Source organism: Mastigoproctus giganteus, chromosome 2, assembly GCF_048544385.1.
Source record: "Mastigoproctus giganteus isolate SK-2022 chromosome 2, ASM4854438v1, whole genome shotgun sequence".
Taxonomy (NCBI): Eukaryota; Metazoa; Arthropoda; class Arachnida; order Uropygi; family Thelyphonidae; genus Mastigoproctus; species Mastigoproctus giganteus.
Window position 1 is genome coordinate 29,847,241 of NC_143576.1, and position 21,399 is coordinate 29,868,639.

Below are 21,399 nucleotides of genomic sequence, written 5' to 3' on the forward strand. Positions count from 1 at the left end.
AACTTGTTGGCCATCCCTGATCTAGACCATCAAGTCTGTCCATCTTCACAAAATTTATGCGAAACCTTGCAGATCACCTGGAATAATGTTAGTCAAGACACTACTATAAAATTAATTGCCAGAATACAAGTCTGTGTAACGCAATGATAAAATATTGTGGAGGATATTTTGATGAAAATATCAATATAGTTGTTAATATTAATCATTTCAATATTTTTTTCTGTAAAATTTAATGCTTAATAAAAACTCTTAAAATACTTTATAGTGTTTTTTTTTTTTTTTTTTTTTTTTTTTATAGAAGAGCATCAGTTATCTGGAATAATCAATGTCAGACCTCTTCCGGATAATTTTTCCAGTAAGATTAAATAAATTTAATTGTAAGGTAAGATTTAATCTTATCTTATGATTAAATTAAATAACATTAATTAAATTTAATTAAATTATAAACGAATCTCAGAAAACAGAAACATCCATCCAGGAATTATGATTTTTATACAAAACAGGAAAATTAGAAACATTTTTAAATGATCTCGGTTTTTTTCGACTTACCGATAATGAGCATGGACAATATGCATCCCAGTGGCATTTGCACACATAAAAATTGTAACTCGCTATTTTCTCATCTTGAAACTTGGTTCAGCCATTTCCCTTTTAGTGGCTAGGGTTTTTTCTCGGTGATGTTTTCCATAATAAGCCCATCTCATCAACCCTATAAGCATTTTCTTTGAACCCGGCGCCTCCGTAGCCAGGTGGGAAGGAGCAGCAGTGCATAGCACACGCTTCTTGATTAGACCGGGGTTCGAGCCCGTCACCACCAAATACGGAGGATGCGGAAAGGTCAGGGAATGACCACCGCATATTCCCGGAGCAATATGGCCTTAGTTGCTAATGCTCCTAAAAACCAAATAACAAACAAACAAGCATTTTCTTTCTCTTAATTTGCTATAACTGAAGCAAACTTACAAGGACACCGCTGCTGATTCATCTGCATAAAGTTTCTCGTCTTGAATATCTAGTTCACGTATAGTGTGTCTCAATTTAAAGTTTTTCAGCCAACCTGTGCTGCCTTAAAATTTTCATTACCTCTTAATTTTTTTATTAAAATCCAACGCTTTTTCACACAACATTATGCCAGACACCGGTTCACTTAAACTTTGCTCTGAAGAAAACAAAAAAATAAAGTGTGTGCACTCTCTAAAGTGGCATTTTCAGGTTTCAACATCTTTTTTCTACTAGATCCTCCTTCACTATCCATAATCGACACAAATTCTGTTATAGCATTGGAATTTTTCTTGATGTCGTAAATTGTTGAAGTCCCGAAATTAAACTCTTTGGAGAGATTTCCTAAATTTTCACCTTTTCTAATTCTATTAATAATTTCCATTTTTTGTTACAATGTTAAAACTACGCATTTTCTTTCATTCACATTTTACGGTAAAAAATGGAGAAAAATAATAAATCGAACAGTTCCGGGCTGATATTATTCTTACCGAATCTGGAACTAAACTAAGCTGAAATTCACTCGTGGTTTCCGAGAAAACCCAGTAGTCTCGGTGATATTTTTCTAAAGCACATTTCTTAAGGTCACATAGAATTCTAGAGGTCACAACCATAAAACAATAAAAACAATTTGCAGTTTTCAGTTTATTTATTTGGTTTTTGTTTGTATGATCTGTTATAAACAGGTAGTAAACTCAATCTTTCGCTTATTATAATCAAAATTCAATTTACAAATGTGATCACTATAACTGGAGCTTACTGTACTACCATTAATAAAAAAAAGAATATCAGCCTTTCAAATTATTCCAGATAACCGACGTTCTACTGTATTAAATCTTACATTATCATAGCTAATTTCAGAAAAATTAAAACATCATATGCCACGCTTCCAAACTTTTAGGTGGGAATGTATGTACTCCTTAGAGCCCACTCACAAAAAACATATGTTCATACTCCAGAAGTTATCTTGTATTTTCCTCTCATATATAATGAGCAAAATGTGTAATTTAAGTAATGTTTGATTTTATATGGGCTGAACTATCTAATGAGAACAGTCTCTAATGAAGGTGAGCTATAAAAGGCTCTGGTGGGGAAAGAAACAGAAGTGGTTCCAATGTATACTGTCTAGCACTCCTTAGTATTTTATGTGGTACACTACATTATTGTGCCTGTGTTTTATTTACAATTATAAATTTCCTAATTTACTGGGATTTACTCTGTTGAAAAACAAGAAAACAGAAGTTCTTAAAAATTTAACTGAAATTGAGTTAGGTAAGAAGAAACTATGAATTCAGATTTTTAGCTTGTGTGATTTTTTGATTATTGTTAACTTTTTCTATTTTACTTCTTAAACTGACTTATAATCAATTACAAAAATAATTGTAAAAACTCATTTTATGGTAATGGTCTCAAGTCTTTTGATGAATAACAATTTAAATGGATTAGTCAATCCTTATGAATATCAAAATTCACCCCTCAAGCTGTATAATTGATGAGTGTGGAAAGGAAAAAATTAAGACATGAAGAAAATGAAATTACAATAAAATTTAAAAATTAACATCCCCCTTGAGAAAAGTAAACACATTTCCCTGGCTAACCAACATTACTGAAATTGAAAGCACTAAAAATCAAGAGGCAGAACAAAGTTTTTGGAGGACAGCTGTAGGACCCACAAAGCAGCTATCAGATTCAGTTCATGCAAGAATTAAAGACAAAGCTATGTGGTTCAAAATTTGGATTTGTGATAATTATGTAAGTAAATACACATAAAGAACATCACAAGAAATTTGAAAAACCAGCCAATGGCCAAAGACATGCACATAATTTGTAGCTTAAATGCAGTTTAACTAACACGGAGCATTATTAAATTGTGGAGAATGTAATGTTCAACATTCATGAACCGAGAGCAATGTTTGCAAATAATCACTGTTTAAACTTAACTGATGACAAGCTCTAGTGAATAAATTTTAAACTGTTTCTGGCACACTATGAAGTCATGGGAAAGAATAAATGAAGAGGCAGAAAGAGAAAAGAAACTGAAAATATCTAGCAATAAGTTATTTTTTCTAAATAGTCATCAAAAGAAAAATTTAGGGGAAACATAGGATCTGCAGGTGGTTTTTAATTTTTGAAAGAGAGGGGGAAAAAATTAGGTTCTATTAGAAGTTATTTGGTAGAAACAAGAAAGGAACCAGTACCATCTCGATGAATTAAATTTCCAGGATGTGTACAGGAAACCCTTGATTAGTGCAGTTAATGAATCCTTGAAATATACCGCACATATTAAAACCGCACTAATCAAACTTAAGAAACAATGGGAATAATTATAATGAATCCTTGAAAATTATGAAATTGTAAAAACATTTTTTCTTACTCAATACGTACCTATAATGCACTGCATAGTTCTTAAATAATTAAGGAATAAATTTAAAAAAAGATAGTATGATTTAAATTTTATTTTTTGCAAAAAAAACTTATCTAACTTCAATTGAACAGTGGTAGCTTTCTTCCTTTCCTCCATGATTTTGCGATAACAATCAATTTGCTTATCTAACCCTCGACGAACGTTCATGCTTCTCTGCATCTGGATCAATCTCAAGTATGAGTTCTTTTGCTTTTTAAAGTGTATTAAATAGTTAAAGTTTTTTGAATGAAATTTCTTTGGGAGCAAATTGCTTTTCTTCTGCTTCATTTTCGTCTTCTTCCTCATATGCATGTTGATGCTCAATTTCAAGAAGATCGTCGTTACTTAAGTCTTTTGAATGCGATTCCAATAATTCTCTAACGTTTTCTGAATCTACTTCCTCAAAGCCGAGGTCTTTTCCAATTGTAGTAATTTCATCAATAACTTTGTTGACAGGATTAATGAAACCACAAAAATCATTTGCGCATTCAGGCAAAATATTCTGCCAGACCGCTCTCATGCAGCTGTTCGTCATTTCTTCCCATGATTTGTGTATGTTCTCAACTGCTTCTTTAATATCGTAATATTAAAGAAGTTTAATATTAATAATAAAAGAATATGAGTTACCAGAGCAAATTTCAATTTCAGAGTAGTATGGGGTACTGCTGTCGAGCGTTTTGGAGTCGATTCCCATTCATTTAAGTTAGAAGACCCTGGTGAGTGCGTGTCACGTATTTGCCTCTTCAGGCGCCGTTGTGAGTTGCAAGTACTGCAAGAAAAAAACAGCGCACTAATCAAATTTGATAACGCATATATTAAGGGGATAGTATCAAAAAAATTTTGCGCACTAATTAAAACCGTATTGTTCAAAACTGCATTAATCAAGGGTTTCCTGTATAGCAAAGATGACAGACACTTTTGTAAGGAATTCAAGTAGGATATACTCCCGAATTCCTGACGAAAAAAGCATACACCAGGGTTCTGTTTGAGTCCATCTGTCTTCATTCTGGTTACAGACAAATTGGGAAAAGACATGTAAGTGGAGACATCATGATACTTAATATTTGCAGTTGATATAATATCAAGTGACCAGGTCAGGGAAGAAGTAAGTTCGATGCTGGCATAAGGGTAAAGTACTGGACAACAAATATTAGAAAATCGGAGCTAAAACAAGTTTCAAATAACTGATTTAATATTTGTTCTGAAGAAAACTGTCAGTTATTCCAATAACGTAGTCATGGAATGAAATAATTAGAAATGCAATTATGGAATAATTACATGAAAATCAACACAACAAAAAGTACTTGTTACACTCTTAATTATAAATATTTGCATGTGGGCCCATCATTTTTACTTATTTTGTGAATGATAATACTTTGTAATTTATTTAGTTAGATTTATTTTTATTCTAATCTGCATTATACTTCCCATATAAAAGACCACTGATCAAGCTTTTTTTTTAAATCAAGATTTCTGTGAGATATATTTACCATTGGAATATTGTGTTCAGGTCTGGAAGTCACACCTGAATAAAGATAATAGCTGCGAGAGAGAGAGAGAGAGAGAGAGAGAGAGAGAGAGTTCAAAGAAGAGCAACCAGATGGCTGCTGTTCTTTGAACATTCATGTGGACATCAATTAGCACTCCTCACCAGAGTGCTAATCAATATCCATATGAAGAACAGCTTAGAAGATGCAAAGCTTAGCAACTAGTCATCTTCGGGGTGGGGGAAGCTAACGCAGGTATATAAGACCCTGAGAGAATCACAAAAATCAATGAGGAAAGTATATTCTCGCTGGAAGGAAGGACAAAAACCAGTGACATAAATATTAAAAAGTAAGAGAAAGCTTGATCTTGTGAAATTTACCGCTTGGGCAGTGTGTTGTAAATCATGGGAATAAATAAGAAACAAAGTAAGAGAAAGCTTGATCTTGTGAAATTTACCGCTTGGGCAGCGTGTTGTAAATCATGGGAATAAAATACCTGCCAAGATGCTAAAGGTTAAGAGTTTGGCAAAATTCAGAATTGAATAATATGAATGATAAGGGATTTTTTTTTTTTTTTGACATTTGTTTATTAATTGCAACATAATGAGAATTCCAATCATTACTTTACATGAATATCTCATTACATTCAAAGCAAGAAAACAATTCATTCCTTTTCCTCATCCATTCACCTGTTCACTTATATACACAAAATCTCTTAATGAGCAAAACTTCTAATATGAAAGATATTTTACCTATTGCAACGCACGCTAGTGCAATAAAAAATGCCAAAACATAACCACGACGAGGTTCTCCGTTTTTCCCATAACCTTTTGCAAAAATGTGGATGTGTGGAAACAGCTTGTCTTTACAAAGAGCCTGAAAGAAAAATGTCATCCACATTCCATAAATAATTCTTAAGCCCAATAACAGATAACATAATACAAACAACACTACTGCTCACATCATGTGACAAATATTCAAGTAGAACATGAAGTATAATTGCATTTATGCAGATGAAAATCATTAAAGGATTTAAAATAGTCAAACTTTGTGATACTAATTAATATCAAGCAGGACCTGGCTAGGCTGATAAGTCATTTTTTAGTATGTTAATTGTTAAATAATGCATGTTAAAATTTTTTATTTAGAGTAAGTCTAAAAAGCACAAAATAATTTTTAATCTCTTACTGTAATCTTTAACTTTATACAAAATTAAATTCTTATAACTATTTATCATCTTTTCTTATTTTTGTTATTCTATCAGAACAAGTAGTCATATAGGGGAAATGAAAATAAAGATGATGGTAGTGCGAAACGTCCGGAAAGCCACAGGCCAAAAAGGAAGATAGCCAAAAACGTGGTAACCTTTAAAATAAAAATGTGGTAACTTTTAAAAATAAAAATAACAGCAGCCTACATCAGGTAAGGCACCTCAGTAGCCAGGTGGGCAGGAGCAGCAGTACGTAGCACACACTTCTTGATTAGACCAGGGTTCGAGCCAGTGACCACCAAATAAGGAGGATGCGGAAATGTCAGGGAATGACCACTGCATATCCCCGGAGCAACATGGCCTTAGTTGCTAATGCTCCTAAAAACCAAATAACAAACATCAGATAAAGGCAGGAAAAATTTTTTTGAAAAAATACCTCAAAACGGGGAAGAGGCAAATATGCCATTAATAAAAAAATGAAATCTGATGACGGCAAAGTAAATATTGATACATGATTAGGTATTTCATCAGGGGACTACACCTAACCACGCATCAAAGGACTGCATTTCCATACTTGTCAATAGCTATGCAAGGGAAAATTTAAAAATATAAATGAAAAGATATCTCTTACATAGTATGGACACTGTATATCCATACTATGGAAGAGATATCTTTACGTTTCGTTTATATTTTTAAATTTTCCCTTGCATAGCTATTGGCAAGTATGGGACATGAACTTGATGAAGCTGCAACAGAAATGGGTTTGTTTGTTTGTTTGTTGTTGGGTTTTATTGGCGCATTAGCAACTAAGGCTATAATGCGCCGACAGAAATGGGACATGAGGTGGTATGGCTTCCTCTGAACTACTGTCAGTACAACACAAATAGGACTGATTTGGGATCAAGTGAAGGGAGAAGTTTCAGAAAAAAAAAACAATATACCCGTTGATGGATTGTCACTTGTTGGTGATTCTTTAATCATTCCAGCCACATATTTGCTTATGATCTCATATTTTGTTTCCAATGTTATTTTTCTTCACTGTTTCTTTTTATTAACATCACCTTCCATAGTATTAGTTTGTTTTGGCATACTGCACAGTATTAATAAGGGGGATAAATTTGAAATAAGACAAGACAGCAAAAATGAAGAGCAACACAATTGTTCTTTGTAGTGTAAGCATGGTAAGTGCTCCATGTTAGTAAAGTTTTCAAAATATAAGATGTGTGAAATTTATTCAAGAACATTTTGTACATGCAAATGTTGCCGACTGGAAAAAATATGTTTGCCAAGTGGAGGAACAAGACTTCCTAAATGACAGGATATGAGACAAGTCAATAGAACAAATAGTTTAAACTATTTGTTCTATTGACTTGTCTGATAATTTTAAATTATTAAATATAACTTTTTGAATTTAAATTGATTTGATTAATTAACAGGGAACAAGAAAATTAAAATAGTAATAAACTGGAAAATACTGAAGAAATAACCTTAGAAGACCTAAAAGAAGTGTTTAAAAAAACAGAAAAATTGTACATATAGATAATATATTGTGTTGAACTATTTAATTATGGTGGCCATTGCTTAAAAGAAAGCTATTAATGTTAACAATATTTTGACATCTAAAGGAATGTGAAACCTCAAGAGTAATAAACATCCATTAAAATGGAACCAAAAATAAATGCGAAACTGTAGCGGCATAAACATTATTAACAATTTCCCAATTATATGGAAATATTTTAAAGAATAAATTAATTACATTCACAGAAAATTATCTAGAAGAAGCAGAAGAATAATGTGGATTCAGGAAAAGGAAGAGGCTGCACAGACGCTATTTTTACAATCCAACAAAAAAGTAAAAAAAATTTAACCTGCTCACTTTCCTTTTATCGAAAGGACTATGAAAAAGCATATGACAACTTTGATTGTAAAATACTTTGGAAGACAATATACCATCACAACTAACAGAAGAAATAAAAATCTTGTAAAAAAGATAGACATAAAAGTGGTTATTAAGTTCATAGATAAACAATTTTCAGAGCCTATTACAACAGACAAGGGTGTAAAACAGGTATGTGGCCTCTCCCCTTTACTCTACAACATTTATATAAACAAAACTTCTACAAGAATGTAAATCAGCTGTAAATAATGGAATCCAATTAACAACAGATCTAAAATTAAATACTATTTTGTATGCAAATAATCAAGTTTTAATTGCTACATCAGAAAATGAACTTCAAGCTGCGGCAAATCACTAACACAATAGCTAAGGCAAAGGCAAAAGCAATGTGGACTTGAGGAAACAATATTTAAAGAGTAAAAATAGAACTTGAAGGAAAAACAACGGTGCAAGCTTTGGAAACATTATATCATACTATAAGAGTGATTTAGAATCCAAAATGCAAACCTACAACAGAATGAATGGGACAATCGGGCAACACTTCTGAAAACAAATGACTACAAAAACTCAGCTAAGGCAACATAATATCACATCAAAATCAGCTCTTAAATATGCAAGAAAAAAACTGATTTTGAAGCAGGGAGATATACAGAGACTAGAGATAGCAGAGATTAAATTCTTAAGACCCCTTCTGGGTAAAACAAGGCTATATTGAAAGAAAAACACACACCTAAGAAGACTAAACATAACCAATATAGTAAATAAGATAAAAGATTATCAGAAAAATTGGCTTAACCACTTGCAAAGAATGAATAAAAATTTACTTCTGTGGCAAACTCTAGAGACTGCAGATGACTATGACCACCTCAACCATTGAAAGAAGACGAATTTGAAACTGTTTTATACTATTTCACATTCTTTACAAATGACTATTGTGACTGTCACTATTGATATTAATCTGAATATCTTAATTTTTGTAAGTTATTTCAATATTATAATTTCTGGAATTTAGTAAAGGATTATAATTATATTTGTGTTTGTTTCTAAGTTAACAGAATTTAGTGCAGCAGTCAGTGTATATAGGCTGTGGGGGGAAGGTTACAATCTACAGCAGTAATAAACTGTTGGTTTAAGAATGAACATATTGAAATCTAGTGAATGAATGTAGTGAGTTTATGTAGTGAAAGAGAGGAGAGATGCTAGTGAGTGACCTTGAAGCACCTGTAGAATTTCTCTTGACCATAATTTTTCATGAATACATACCGTTAATAGTCTTTCCCATTCTACAATTCATTGCCTCCATTTAAAAACTCCGGTTGAAGCATCCTTCACTTTCATTGTTTTAAATGAATCTGTTTGATGATGGTTGAAATTGTTGATTGCAAGAGGCCACATTTACTCACAAATGTACTTACTTTAATGCCATTATGTTTTGAAATAATTTCTTGTTTAATGTGTACAAAAATTTGATTTCCTGCTTTTCTTTTCACTCACTTTTGAGGCCATGACTATTGATTTAATTCAGAAGAGAGAGAGAGAGAGAGAGATATTAGTATTGACAAATGACACAAGAAAACAAGCTTATAAAACATCAGCCAAAACAAGCATACCACCAATCCATACCCTCCAAGAAAGTGTCTAGTTCTTCCTTGAATTTATTCAAACCACCCACTTCCACAACAACAGATGGAAGTTTGTTTCAACGACCTGCTGGCTGAAGGTAAACTTTCACACATCTAATCTGCAACCATTCTTCCTCAACTTGAATTTACGGCCCCCCTCACGTGTGTAGTCTCAGCAAGAGGAAGAATGTCAACAACATTTAGCTTACTCAATCCTATCTGGCCACAGGTGCCTAGTCAGAACTGAAGCCTTTCTTGGTAAGCATACTATTTGGTTTCTTTCGCCAATCTCACTGCTCTTCTCTGCACCCGTTCCAGCAAATCTACATCCTGGTGCCTCCGTAGCCAGGTGGGAAGGAGCAGCAGTGTGTAGCACACGCTTCTTGATTAGACCGGGGTTCGAGCCCATCACCACCAAATACGGAGGATGCGGAAAGGTCAGGGAATGACCACCGCATATCCCGGAGCAATATGGCCTTAGTTGCTAATGCTCCTAAAAACCAAATAACAAACAAACTACATCCTTCCTGAAATGAGGTCTCCAGACATGTATAAAAGCAATGAAGATGCAGCCTAACCACAGCCTTGCACAAAGGGATAATCACCTCCTTATCACTGCTAGCAAAATTTCTGTATATTATTGACAAAAATGAGTTGTCCTGGCATCCTGTTTGCACTGCTCAGAGAACTTTATATCTGACTGCACAATTATTTAGAGGTTTTTTTTTTCAGTTACCAATTCCTGAATGTATTACCACACAGCTGGTATGCTAATCTGAGATTACTGCTACCCATATGCAGTACATATGGGTAGCAGTAATCTCACACATACATTTTTCAATGTTAAACTTAAACTGCCATTTCTCAGCCCATCGACCTAATTTCTCTAGATTTGTTGCAACAGCTCACCCTGATTATTATCATTAACCACCCTGCCAACCTCTGTATCATCTGCAAACTTAGACATTAAGGCATTAGACATTTATGCAAACTTACACATTAAGCCTGATATACCTCCATTAATATCATTAATAAATATTGAAAACAACAATGACCCAAGTACTGAACTATGAAGGACTCCATTAATAACACTAGTCCATGAAGAACAGTGCCCATTGATAAACACTCTTGTCTTCTCCCATTCAACCATCCCTTTATCTATAGCAGTAACTTGGCTTTAATTCCACATTCTTATATGTTGTATATAAGACTGCTATATACTGTTGTATATAGCAGTCTTATATACAACAGTATCAAAAGAAGCCTTCCTGAAATCCAAGTATATGACATCAAAACTTTTTTTTGCATTCAGTTCCTTGGTCGTTGTATCAGTATCGGATCAAACTGGTTAGACAAGACTGCCCCTTAATAAATCCATGCTGTGACTGCAGTATAATTGCATTCCTGGCTAAATAGTTTGGCATTACTTCATTACTCAGTGACTCTTATTTTCTTGAGATGTTAAGCTAACTGGTCTGTAATTATTCACGTCATCCTTCTGATTCCTCCTTGTGAACTGTGTATACATTTGCACATTTCCAGTCCACAGGAGCCTCCCCTGAGTCCGACAATGCTCTCATAATTATAGCTAAGTGTATCCTTTGCTGCCTCCCTTAATATAACTGGACAGAACTCTTCCACCTAAGGTGCTTTTTTTTTTTTTTTATGTTGAGCTTCAACAATTCCTCTTCCACTTTCCTCTCAGTCATCACAAAATCATTTATCTCTGTTAGATTTGATGAACTTCTGAAATTTTCTTCCATAAAGAAGTTCTCCTGCATGAATGTAGATGCAAAATACTTATTCAGTTTTATTCAGTTTGTCAGCAACCTGAACAGGATCATCAACAGTAAAACCATTGACATCAAGTGGACCAATGTGATTCAACCCCTTTCCTTCTACTATTAATATAAGAGAAGAAGTCTTTGCTGCTTTTCTTGGCATTCTTTGCCAGAAACTTCTTGTAATCTGCATTAGCTTGCTTAATGCCTCCCTTGTGAATTTATTACAGACTAGTTTCTATCTACCATAGGCTTCTGTATCACTTGATAATTTATATGCATCCCATGAACTTTTCTTCTCTGCCAAGTGTCTCAATAGCTCATCTGACATCCACTTAGGTCTAAGCATGGTAGGTATTTTAGTTGATATGCAAAGCCTAGTAGCTTCTCAATTATTTCCCTGAATGCATCCTATATACAATTTGCTACTGGCAACATCATTAGTTGGTTCCACTGTACAGAATTTAGAAACAGTCTATGACTACTATAGTCATCCTTACAAAAGCAAAAGCATTTTCCTTTACCCTTGACAGTAATTATGTCTTTAATTAAATTACACATTAGTATACTGCAATTACTGTCACCCAGTGGGTCTTTTACTTGCAGAATCTTATTGCTTCCCCTTGTTGCTCTCTAACATGCTTCTGTAGAAAACAGCCATCCAATAAATCTACAAAAGTATTGCTAATGTGTGACTGACAAACCCACAACCTCCAGTCAACATCTGGAAAGTTAAAATCATCCATTATAAGACATTCTGATTTACTGGCCCACTATTTCTCTGTATAGCTATTTGGTATACTCATCACAGTCATTAGGCCATAGAAAACCCCTGCTCTCATATTTGTTTTCTTAGTGCTGTTGTTTGTTGTTTTGTGGTGCAAAAGCTGCTTCAGCTATATTGCGCCTTCTTAGTGCTTATGTCACACCAAACTGACTAAATATTGCACTGGTCACCCACTTGACTGGATGTATTGCCTTAGATTTCATAAGCTTCTTAACTAAGGTTTAGATTTAATTATGCTTCTTAACTTCTTTGAAAAAAAATTAAAAAAAAAAACTCGTAAACCCAGGAACTCTTAAAGTGAGAACTGCCTGTACTGTAGAAAATATTTTTATTTATATCGGAGTTCATCTGAGAAGACAGACCTCTGGAACAATTTTTAGTAATTTCTTTTTTTGCCAAGTTCACCTTGAAATCCTTTTGTTTACCAAACTTAGGGAAACACTGGCCTAGAGCCTTTAGGATGGTCATCATCCCAAAAGGTTTTAGGTCTCTGTGACAGTATCTGCAAATGAATGACAAATCAATTTATCATTCATTTGCAGACTTTAAGAATTCTTGAAGGCTTCTTCAATTGAAGCTGGAGTCAACAAACAAGACTTGTAACAGAATTCTGTCTTGATAAAAAAGACCCTCATTGTCTTAAGTTCTTGAGGCTGACTTTCTCCTGACTGTGTTCTCTTTATACTTAGTTCTAATTGAAATTAAAACTAAGTATAAAGAGAACACAGTCAACATAAAACCAAATTTTAACAAACCTGATAATGGAAATCAAACAAACTTGATAATGCAAGTAAATCAATAACAATAAGTCAGAAGTTTATTTTTTAAACTTCTTGACATTTCGAAAACAAAAAACAAAAAACAAAAAAAAAAAAAAACCAAGAAAAAAAATCACAAAGAACAAACAGGACAATAACATTCAATGTTCCTCAAGTAAACCTCTTAAGTTTTAACAACTGTGAGATTTTTTCCATAGAAGGTGTCAATGAGAAGAGGGTCTTGCCACAGCAGGAGCAGATGGTGCACATGGAAATCACAGTTGGAGGATGTCCCTAATGCAAAGCTATATCAGCAAATAAATGTTTATATACATATTTATTTGCCGAAATATGAAGGATACAATGCATTTCCAAGAGGTGAACACAATGTTTGGTCTCTTGACAAAAGTGCCAGCCTCTGCCCCCCTCTCTCTCTCTCTCTCTCTCTCTCTCTCTCTCTCTCTCATGCACTATAGGTCATGTCTTTTGACAGTGTAATAGACATTTCAAAATCCAATATCCCTTACATTTTGAGGTCACAGCTTTAGAACTGCACTTTGCAGGCCAGCTGCTAGATAATCCACTGGACTGAACCTATTGGTAACACTCTAGGAGAACATCTAGATAGGCAAATGAACAATTTTGCTATCTCTATTCTGCCAATTGGAGGAGTGCGAGTAGCACATAATACAGGGGGTGCACTGTTGGGGTTATAGTACCAAGGAGCTGGGCATAATCTTGCTGTAGTATGCCTGCTCTTTTAGGTAATACAGTGGTTATAATCACCCTCCTACTCCATGTGGTAAAGGCCTGGGTGCAAATCCAATCAATGACACAGGAGACTTTTGGCTTTTTTCACAGTGACTGAAAGTTTGTCACAAGTGAGGGCAACAAGGTTTTTTTTCCATATAAATTTTCAACAAACCAAGCAAACTGACCTGACAACAATTGCAATTTACAAATAAAATATATTTGGATGCATGTACAAACCACTGAGGCAACTCATAACTTGGAAATATTTGTTTGTTTTTTTTGTTTATCTGTCTTCTGTGGCAACTTAGTTGACGCAATATAGCATTATCTACCACAGATATAGGTTCGATTCCTTTTGACAATGGTGTTAATTTCTGAAGTCCTCTTCAATCAAGGCTCTAATTAGATTTTCATAGGTGTAGGGAGCAGAGTTGCCCCTCATGAGTTATTCTGAGTTTTTCAGCCTGTACAACATGCAATCAGGCTGTAAACACTTCCACAGACAACCATGCACATATATACATGGATATGATTGACAGGCTCCAGTACCATTAAAATAACACTTTGAAATTGTACATCTTTTTTTTTTTTTTTTTTTTTTTAACAAAACCCCCAAACATGAGGTATTATAACCTATAGTACTTAGTACAAATGTACTGTGCTTGGGTTGGAGGTTCAGAAAATGAAAGAAGATATTTGTTAACATTAGACTTTAACTTCTGTAGACTAATTTTCAGGAAATACGTATGAAGGAAGGTCGTTCCAGAAAACAGCAGTTGAATGAATAAAAGAGGAAGATGAAAAGTTGGTTCTGTGAGTTTGAAGTTGGACAGTAAATGGATGTTGGCTGGTGTTTGCACATGTTCAGACTGTTTTGAAAGAGAGCAGGAATTATAGAAGCCAATTCAGGCGAACAGTGCCCATGGAAGTATCTGTAAAAAAGACATGCAGCAGAAGGCCTTTGAGATATCAGGCCTTTGAGATATCATCTATGAAACAGCGAGTGGAGGACTCTGTTATGGAGGAGACGTTAATTAACCTCAGACTTCTAGAATGGAATCTAGAAGTCAGAGAGGTTTTGGGGGCACCGCCCCAGATGTGGGAACAATATTCCATGGTAGGGCGAATTCGCAATTTGTACAGAGTGAACAGCTGTTTGGAAGAAAAGTAACACCGAGAGCGAAAGAGAAAACCAAGTTTTTTAGCTGCAGAGGAAGCAATATTTGTAATGTGCTTGTGCCAAGGGATAGAGAGAGAGATATTAGGAGTCAGGGTAATCCCCAAAAGAAATACATCATTTTGCCTAGAAATCGGAGTGTCACCAAAGATAAGCCTAGGAGCAGAAGAATCCTTTTTGCGAGATGTAAGACAAGACAGTTTTAGAATGATTGAAATCAACTAAGTTGTCTTTGCCCCACTGGAGAATTACCTGGAGATCGGCATTTAAGGAATTGGTAGTGGATATTCAAGAAGTTGAAGCTGATTGAGCAGGGCAAGGTTTCTCAAAATGGAAAGTGGAATGCAATGTGTTATCATCAGCAAAACTATGGATAGGATTTCCAGTCAATGGAAGGAGGTCATTAATATACAAGAGGAAAAGAGTGGGAGAAAGAACTGAGCCTTGGGGACACCAGCATTAGTGGAGAAGTTAGACGACAGAGAGCCATCTACCATTACCCTCAGTGAGCAATCAGAGAGAAAACTGGATAACCAAATAAAAAAAAAAAAAAAAAAAAAACCACAGTTGTCAAACCATAAGATGGAAGCTTGTTTAGAAGACCTTTATGCCAAACACGATCAAAAGCCTTTGAGATATCAAGAGCAACTGTTTGTGTTTCACCAAATTTTTCCATTGAATTTGTCCATAAATGAGGAACATAAGCCAGAATATCACCAGTGGATCGACACTGACTGAATCCATACTGCCGATCGTTGACCAGACGAAGGTTTCTAGGTAGTTTAAGAGTTGGCGGTTAATTGATTTCTCCATTACTTTAGAAAGAGTAGAAGTAATTGCAATAGGACGATAACTGGATGGGAGGGATTTGTTACCCTTTTTAGGAACTGGTTGAGCAAATGAACAAATTTCCAAGCAGAAGGAAAAACACCTTTGGAATAAGAAAGTGAAAAAAGGCAGCAAAGAACAGGAGTAAGTTCAGGAGCACGGGTTTTGAGAGCAAGTGAAGAAATACCATCAGGACCTGGAGTTTTCTTTGCATGAAGATTCGTCAAAATCTTTTACATCCTTTTGACAGAAGACCACAGGAGGCATTGATTGGAGCATGTTGGGAATGGTGGGATGTGTTTTACCAAGATCATTAATACATGAGATGAAAGAAAAATGGGATGCTAACAGGTCAGCTTTATCCTTGGCTGAAGTGACAACAGAACCATCTGGTTTTGACAGAGGTGGGAGCAGAGATGGGCAAAAGTTGCGGCCAATAGCTTTGGCAAGAGAATAGAATGCTCGGCTACCATTAGGGCAAGAAGCAAGTTTTCTACTCAGTCTGTTCAAAATATAGTTTGGACTGATTAATAACTGCTTTACAATTGTTGCGAGCTTTGGTGTAGGCAGAAAAAGAAACTGAAGAATTGGAAACAAGCCAATTACGATATGCAACGTTCTTCTCTTGAACAGCCTTAGCACATTTATTGGTAAACCAAGGTTTAGATAACGGACGAGATTTTAAAGTGGAGTGTGGGATAAAGGATTTCATTCCTACAAGAATAATTTCACTGACATGATCTGAGCAAATGTTGATATCAGAAGTTTTGAATCAGTAATCCGACCAAACAAAAGAAGAAAAGAAATCTCACAGGTCGTCCCATTTTGCATTCTTGTAATTTCCAAACAATACGAGGTTAGGAACAGCCATGAGATAAAGGCTCTATTGGAGAAGAGACAATCACCAAGTTGTGATCTGAGGTGCCTAAAGGACCACTCACTTCGACCATGTACTTAGAAGGGTTGTTTGTGAGAAAAAGATCACGCGTGTTGGCTGTATGGTTAGGAGTGTCCGGTATCCTTGTAGGTAAATGAACAATCTATACAAGGTTATTAACAGAATAAACCTTCACAACATTTTTCATGAGCCCCAGTTTGATGTGGAGTGGTAGAAGCAAAATGTTATTTGGATCTACCAGATTCAAATGCTACGTTGTTCATTCCAAGTGTTAATGATTTTTGTTGAGGCCAACTCCTTTCTTGTAGTGCATATCCTTGGCACAACTATCCCACTCACAGAGAAAGCACAATACTTAGTGCAACCTTTTTGTAGTCCTAATAAAATTACGATTTTATTAATAAAAACTGGCCTAACAGAATAAACCTGTAAATAGATCAAAAACTTCTTAACTACCTTTCTACACTTACAAAAGTACATAAAACATCTGATAACACGGGTCAACAAGTAGAATGTTACAAAAATGAAAATACCCAACCTTGACTAATTTCATGCTGCTGAACACAAAAATCACAATAAAATATGTCGATTGGCCTTTGTTTTCGAATTACAGTTGGGGTCTCATATTAGCGAGTTACTCTACATTATCAACTACAGTTCTTGGCAAAATGCCTGGAAACACTGCAGTTTCAGTACCACCATGCTCTTATCACGTGATTGGCAACTGTCACCTCGCTCTGCATCACGTGATAAGTTGTCTCCTCAAACGCATCTTCAATTCTGTTGCAGTAATCCTCGAATACAGCAAAGTACTGGATGATTTGTTCTCAGTTAATGGTTGTTCTCTGCAAGATTCCTACTTTTTGTGCAGTATTTGTGTTGTGTTAAGATTAATATACCCCGTGATTGTGTGAATAGTCCGTATGACTTCTGTTGTGTATGTGGAGAAGTCACGTTAGCTTCGAGAAAGCGTCCCATAATTCAAGCCATAAAAAAGGCCTACTCCTTGTACTTTGGGTGTAAAGTAGGCGACCAGGACAAGAACTGGTCTCCTTACATATGCTGCACTACCTGTTCATCAAAACTCAATATGTGAATGAATCAAAAGGGTGTTTTATACCTTTTGCAGTGCCAATGATATGGAGGGAGCCAACAAACCATGTCACAGACTGTCACTTCTGTATGGTGCATATTAGAAAAGGGATGACGATGAAGAAAAAGTGGATAACGATGTATCAAAATATACCAGCTACAATTCGTCTTGTGCCTCATGGTGAAGTACTACATATTTCTGAACCACCAGACCGTTTTTCTGTACACTCTGATGAAGAAGAAGACACTGATGAGCATCAACTTTATGTACACGAAAAGATACAGAAACCATCTACATCAAGGAATCCACCATTCTGTCCAAACCTTTATCCTTCTGGACCACATAATAAATCACAGAAAGTGAGCTTAATGCCTCATCTCGAACCGCCATTTGGCACTTCGAGATCCCTAATGAAATTGAGGAATGACTGTTTATAGATGCTTCTAAGGTTTGACTTAAGGCTGTGTTATTACACAATGGAAATATGCTGCCTTCAATACCTCTTGCATATGCCATCCACAAAAATGAAACATATGCAATTATGGAGAACATCCTCTTAGGTGTACACTATCAGAAGTATGAGTGGCAGATATGTGGCGATTTAAAGGTAATCGTCATTTTATTAGGTTGCACTAAGTATTGTGCTTTCTCTGTGAGTGGGATAGTTGTGCCAAGGATATGCACTACAAGAGAGAAGTTGGCCTCAACAAAAATCATTAACACCTGGAATGAACAACGTAGCATTTGAACCTCTGGTAGATCCAAATAAAGTTTTGCTTCTACCTCTCCACATCAAACTGGGGCTCATGAAAAATTTCGTTAAGGCTTTGGAAGTGAATGGCCCTGAATTCACATATTTGCAAGAGAAATTGTCAAGACTTAGTATAGAGAAGATTAAGGCAGGCGTTTTCAATGGTCCACATATAAGGCAACTTTTCAAAGACAAACAGTTCAAATGTGTCCTTATGAAAAATCAGCATGGAAAGCATTTCAAAATGTTTTAACTGGTTTTCTAGAAAATGTTAAAGCCAGCAACTTCAGACAGCTTCTGGAAGAGCTCATTACTTCTTACGAAAAACTGGGGTATAACATGTCATTGAAGATGCATTTTTTGCATCTCACCTGGATTTCTAACCACCTGTGGTGCCATCAGCGATGAACATGGTGAGCATTTCCATCAAGACGTCGCAGCAATGGAACAAAGATACAAAAGCAAATGGAGTGCTGCCATGTTAGCCAATTATTGTTGGATGGTGAAAAGGGATGTTCCTGAAGCTGTGAATATCAAACACAAAACAGTCTTGTGTTTGATACAGGTATATTCGTAGCTACATTTTATTGCCATATAAATAAAAAATACCTTGTATAAATATAAAAAAAATACTTTTATTGAGAACAAGAGCCAATCTGCGATTTTAAGCACTATTTCCATGTTAGTGCCCCAAAATCTATAAAGTAAACTTATTTTCATGATCGTAACAAGATATGACCCAAAATTTGTTATTCAGTGTAATATTCTCTTTCGGCATGCTTTGATATACTTTAGTGCTTCTAAAAATTTCTTTCAAATCTCAATTACCCGTGTACTTAATTTAATGTAATTGAGTACTTGGGTAATGCCTGTATATTTGACCCTTCACATACATATTTTCTATCCACAATATTTTTGCTAATATGCCAAAGGATTTTTTTTTTTTTTTTTTACATGTTCAGAGGAAAGTGTTGTTGAACAATTAAAACAATTTAATTAAAAATGCAGTAGCTTATGAAAAATTTAACACTCAAAATTATAACAGTAATAAATGGCCTCAGAGATAAATTACGTTTGATTTACATTAACAACATCACATTTAAATATTTAGAAGAGGGACTTAATTATGAATCCAAAATAACATTAAACACAAATAAGGAAAAATAAATCACTCATAAGACCACTTATTACTCTGAACTAATGTCACTTCCAATTTGTATCACTGTTCTAATCATTACTTATAGTTGTTGTGGGGGGGGGGGTCATGGCGCATAAAGTACTTTGGCTATAATGAACCTATTCATTTGTAAATAAAAAGGAAAAGAGAAGATATTGTACAGTCTGAAAAGTACTTATTCAGAAAAGTTTAAAAATACCAATTTGCTTGAGAAAGTGGAAAAATTCAGAAATATTGGCCTAATCACAAATCAAATTCTCTAGGGTTACTGGTTGTTGAAGAATAACCAGTGATTGTAGAGATGAAATTCTGTCTTGTTTATAACAGTGGCAGTCAATGAGAATGTGTTTAACAGTCATATTTATATAGCAATGTAGACACTGTGGTGGATCATCTCCTGTGAGTAAATGAAGGTGGGTCAGGTGAGTGTGACCTATTCTTGCTCTTGAAAGGATTACTTCTTCTTGTCTTGATATTTGGACACTGAAGAGCCATATTTTCGGAACCTGTTTAATCCAAAAGAGTTTATTAGTTTGGGAATGCCATAGTGCTGACCATTCTGATAGGCATGCAGCATGAATCATTAGTGCAGAGTCTGATGCTGGAATAGGGACATTGGTTAAATCTAAGCTGGTTGGGTTTTTTTGCAGCTTTATCACCAGTTCATTGCCCAAAATACCAGAATGTGCTGGTATCCAACTGAAGGTGACTAGTTGGTGGCATTCTTCAATCTGTAGTAATAATCTTCTAATTTCATTTATAACAGGGTGAAATTTATCTGAGGGATTACACAATGCCTTGACTGAACTGAGGGAATCAGTGTAAATTATAGATTTTAAAGACCTGTCAGAAGACAGATTTTGTAAAGCTAATTTAATTGTGAATTAAACTGAAAAGATACTGAATTCAGATGGAAGGGCTGTTGATACAACTGTATTCAGAAAAACTGCCGCCGCTCCAACGGTTGAAATGGATTTAGAGCCATCTGTGTATATTGGGAGAAAATCAATATATCTTTGAGTGTGAATTGCATGAAGTTGTCTAATATTTGATGCTTGCAAAATATTCTTTCCTCATTGACAGAGGTAAGTATCACAGGTCAGTATAGTAGGTGGTACCCATGGTGGTTGAGCACAAGTTTCTAACTGCTGTACGGAATGGATGGAAACTTTCCAAACCTGCATTAGTTCAAGAAGGCGATGACCAGCTGGTTTTACTATACCAGGTTTATTTCTGTACAGATTTTCTAATGGTGGATTGAAATTGTATGACTGAGTGGGATGTGAGGCACAACTTTGTATCTTGACAGAGTACTTTGGCAATAGAGATTTCTTATATAAAGATAGTGGTGGCTTGTGAGCATCAATATAAAGGCTATGTGCTGGCGATGTTCTGAATGCGGCAAGTGCAATCCTCAGTGCACTGTGTTGGACTGGATCAACCCAGCGTAATGCGCTCTTTCTGGCAGAATCATAAATGGGAGCTCCATAATCAAGACGGGATCTCATCAATGCCCTGTATAATCGAAAAAGGGAGATACGATCTGCACCTCACGTTTGGGCAGATAATGCTCTGAGTATGTTTATCTTTTTTAGATAGGCAGTACATACTTTTTTAAAGTGCTCTAAGAAATTTAGCTTGTTGTCCATGATTAATCCTAGAAATCTGATGTTACTAGTGACTGGGAAGGAGATATTAGAGATGTGAAGTTCAGGATCCAGATGAAACTTGCGTTGTCTACAAAAATGGATAGCAACTGTTTTCTGCTGCGAAAGCC

The 21,399-nt window shown here is 35.2% G+C and overlaps 1 protein-coding gene across 3 annotated transcripts in view; it reads right to left on the reverse strand.

Annotated features, from left to right (window-relative positions):
- Positions 1-21,399, reverse strand: part of LOC150089241 (solute carrier family 12 member 2-like) — a 544,391-nt gene that overhangs the window by 213,868 nt on the left and 309,124 nt on the right. For all 3 annotated transcript variants that reach the window (XM_090388535.1, XM_090388531.1, XM_090388539.1), the window contains exon 11: positions 5,643-5,766. In XM_090388535.1, coding sequence (XP_090244661.1) covers positions 5,643-5,766 — 124 coding nt within the window. The remainder of the gene's footprint in view (positions 1-5,642; positions 5,767-21,399) is intronic.